The sequence below is a fragment of the Acanthisitta chloris genome, unplaced genomic scaffold (assembly GCF_000695815.1).
Source record: "Acanthisitta chloris isolate BGI_N310 unplaced genomic scaffold, ASM69581v1 scaffold30470, whole genome shotgun sequence".
Lineage (NCBI taxonomy): Eukaryota > Metazoa > Chordata > Aves > Passeriformes > Acanthisittidae > Acanthisitta > Acanthisitta chloris.
Genome location: NW_008652690.1, coordinates 1 through 3,866, shown reverse-complemented (window position 1 = coordinate 3,866; position 3,866 = coordinate 1). Strand labels below are relative to the sequence as shown.

The following is a 3,866-nucleotide window of genomic DNA, read 5'->3' as shown; positions in this document are numbered from 1 at the left end:
TGTCATCTGGCTGAGGGTCCCCCTGGGGACACAGCGATGGGTTGGGGGGTCCTGAGGGACTTTGGGGACCCCTGGAGACACAGCCATGGACCATGGGTGTCCCTGAGGACCCCCTGGGGACACATCCACGGGGCGTGGGGTGTCCCCTGGGGGCACACCCGGGTGGGTTTGGGGTCCCTCGGGGGTGACACGTCCCACTCACATGCTGATTGGCCAGCGGGTGTGGGAGCTGTGTGCTGATTGGTTAGCACAGTGGTGTCTGCTGATTGGTTGAGCCTGTGCCCTACCTGGTGCTGATTGGCCAGTCGTGTTTGAGTAAACATCCCCTGAGGCCCTCTACTGTGTGCTGATTGGCCAGTTGGTTTGGAGGTGCTGATTGGCCAGCTGGTAGCAGCAGGTCAGATCCAGCCAATGGTAGAGCACGGGTTGTCTGGCGCTCTCCGCCTTCCTGTTCCCTCAGGCAGTCACTGGGCTGTGTCCCCGAGACCCTCCTGTCCCCCAGGCACTGCCCCACGGAGTGGCTTGGGTGGGCTTTGGGGTCAGTCGCCCCATGTCGCACCCCACGACCGACAGACTCCAGCTTTGATCAAGGAGGTTTATTGAGTCCCCAAGGCCATGCCACCACCCCCAGGGGCTCTTGGGGTTGGGGATCTCTGCTCCATTCCAGCTGTTCACTCTGAAGCCTAATGCTGGCAGAGCGGTCGGGTTGATCAGCTGATGAAGATCTGGAGGGGGTGTTGGTGTCCCTTCCTGCCCGGAGCTTCATTATCGGGATGATAACATCATAACGAACTCTGTGGGGTCAGGAGAGGGTGTGAGGGGCCCCAGAGCTCAGCCCACTCCCCATGGGGGGTCACAGGGAAGTGGGGGAAGCCCCTCACCATCAAAGTCCACACGTCCATCCCCGTTGAGGTCCACGTCCTGCAGGATCTCATCCACCTCCTGTGCCTTGAGCTGCTCCCCCAGCAGCGCCATGATGGCCTCGCGCATCTCTGCGGTGCTGATCTCTCCATCCCCGTTCGCATCGAACTGCAGCACCCATGGTGTGGGGTCACCCTCCCACCATGGCCACCTCACCCCCCCAAGGCTTCTTGTGGTCACTGGCCCCTCTGTAGTCACCCCATAATCGTTATTCCCCCGTGGTTATTGTTCCTGCCCATGCCTGTGGTCACCCCCATGGTCACCATCTCCCCATGGCCATGGTATGCCTGTGGTCCCCTCATGACCATCGTCTCCTCATAGGCATAGTTCCCTGTGACAGTGGTCGTGGTCCCGTCATGGCCATGTTCCCCCATGTCTGCTGTCCCCGTGGTAGTGTCCATATCCACACAGTCTCTGCAACATGTCCATACCTCACGGAAGGCGATCTTCAGCTCCCTCACGCCCACCATATGTGCTGTCTCCTCCCGCAGCTTCGGCCCCATCATCTGCACAAAGTCCTCAAAGTCCACACGACCACCCACTGCAGGCAGGAAAGGACACCCTCAGCACTCCAGGTCCCCCAGGTCCCCTCCCTGTCCCCCCAGCCCCGTGTGCCCCCACTTACTCCTCATTTTGATGTGCTGGGAGATCTCGATGAGCTCCATCTCGGTGGGCATGTAGCCCAGCGTGCGCATGCACTCACCCAAGTCCTTGTAGCTGATGTACCCATCCTGGTCCGTGTCAAACTCCTTGAAGGCATCCAGCAGCTCTGGCCATGGGCACACATGGACACCGTCAGGCACAGGGGGTCACCCAGGCATCATGTCACCCTGGGGCAGGGCCTTTCTTGGATGTGGTGGCATGCTCTGTGGTGCCACAGCAGTGTTGCCATGGAAGAGCCCTCCATGGCCATGTCCCCATGGCACTGCGCCCAGGGCATATGCCTCCATGGCAATGTCCTCATGGAAGAGGCCTCCATGGAATATCCCTCCATGGCCCTGTGGCACTGTTCCCATGGCAGAGCCCTCCATGGCCATGTCCTCATAGCACTATGTCCCATGGCAGAGCCCTCCATGGACCATGTCCCCCATGGAACCATGCCCATGGCAGAGCCTTCCCTGGCCATGTCCCCATGGCACATCCCTCCTGGGCCCGTATCCCCATGGCAGATCCCTCCTTGAGGCCATACCCTCATCCCCCTAGCCCTCTGTCCCCGCCCTGTCCCCCCTGCTCACCATCCAGCTCTTCCGGTGACAGGTCCCGCTCCTGGATGGGGCACATGTGAGGGTGACAGCAGAATGAGACCCAGTTCAGTATCCCCTCCCACTCTGCCCCCCAAACCTCAGCATCACCTCTGTTATGCGTGGGCCAAAATTAACTCCGGCGGAGGATTAGTGGGATTGGAGGCAAAGCCCTGTCCTGCCCTGTGCCTGTGCCCCCTGGCAGCCCTGTCCTGGTCCCTGGGTGCCACCTCCCGTCACCCATCCTGGGCTGGCCTACCCCGGGAACCCCAGGTTCTGGGGGGGTGTGCCTGGCACCCATGGGTGCTGCTGAGGGGGCTTTGTACTCAGCAGCATGTGTGTCTTCCCCCAGAGCTTGGCTGCTCCTGCCCAGGCTGTCCCCCAGGGTGTCCCCTCTGTCCCCAGAGCTGTGAGGTGTCCCCAATGCCATTCCCAGTGCCCCTGTGTCTCCTCTATCCGCAGGATCCTGCAGTGTCCCCAACCCAGTCCTGTTCCCAGTGTCCTATGTCCCCTTCATTCCCAGGATCCCAGAGTGTTCCTGATTGTGCCCCCACTGTCCCCATGTCCCTTCCATCCTCAGGGTTCCAGAAGGTCCCTGTCCTCATTCCCTCTGTCACCATGTCCCCATTCTTACGGCCCCAGAATGGCCTTGACCATGTTCCCAGTGCCCAATGTCCCCTCTGTACCCAGAGTCCTGGAGTCTTTCCAACCTCATTTCCACTGACCCCATGTCCTCTCTGTCCCCAGGGTGCTACAGTGGTCCTATCCTCATCCTCACTGTGCCCATGTCCCCAGCCCCAACTTCACTACCCCCATGTCCCTTCAATTCCCAGGGTCCCAGAACATCCACTGTCCCCATATCCCCATCCCACTGCCCCCAAACCCCATCCCCACTGCCCCAAACCCTCTCCATCCATAGGGTCCTGGACTATCCCCATACCCACTGTCCCCATGTCCCTTCCATTCCCAGGGTCCCAGAGTGTCCTTGACTATGTCCCCAATGCCCCTGTCACCCTTTCATTCAGTGTCCTAGACTGTTCCTGTCCCCATTACCGCTATCCCCACATCCCTTCCATCTCCAGGGTTGCAGAGTGTCCCCATGTCCCCATCTCCACTTGTCCCCATGTCCCCTTCACCCCCAGAGTCCTGGACTATTCCTGTCCTCATCCCCACTGTCCTCATGTCCCCATCCCCACTGTCCCCATGTCCTCTCCATCCCCAGGGTCCCAAAGTGTCCTTGACCATATCCCCAGAGCCTCTGTCGCCACTCCATCCACAAGGTCTTGGATTGTCCTTGTCCCTATCCCCAGTGTCCCCACATCCCCTCTATCCCCAGGGCCCCTCCATCCCCATGTCCCCACCTTGCCAAAGACGGTGTTCAGGAAGGGGGAGTAGGTCTTGGCGGCAGCAGCGTGGGGGTCCCCAGAACCCTTCTTCCCGCTCTTCTGCCCGTGACCACCATGCCGAGACTCGGAGCCGGAATTCTTGGGAGCCGGAGGGACACCGTCCTCGGGGGCTTTGGGGGGCTTGTCCCCCGCCTCCCCCGTCCCTTTCCCCTTCTGCGGGGGCTCCGTGTCCTTCGGGGTCCCCTTGTCCCCGCGGTTGCGTGGCATGGGGCCGGGGCCGGGTGGGCAGCAGGCAGGCAGGGAGCGGGATCCCGGGATGGCCGAGCCGGAGGAGGGAGCAGGGAAATCCTCTTACACC

General features: G+C 61.2%; 1 protein-coding gene across 1 annotated transcript; it reads right to left on the bottom strand.

Moving 5' to 3' along the window:
* Positions 1-765: 765 nt before the first annotated feature.
* Positions 766-3,775, bottom strand: LOC103805563 (calcium-binding protein 2-like). The gene is made up of 6 exons (XM_009078221.1): positions 3,524-3,775; positions 2,157-2,187; positions 1,547-1,690; positions 1,353-1,462; positions 882-1,029; positions 766-794 (listed from the first exon to the last, which is right to left on the bottom strand). Exons 1-6 carry the CDS (start codon positions 3,773-3,775, stop codon positions 766-768), a joined length of 714 nt encoding a protein of 237 aa, XP_009076469.1.
* Positions 3,776-3,866: the final 91 nt, after the last annotated feature.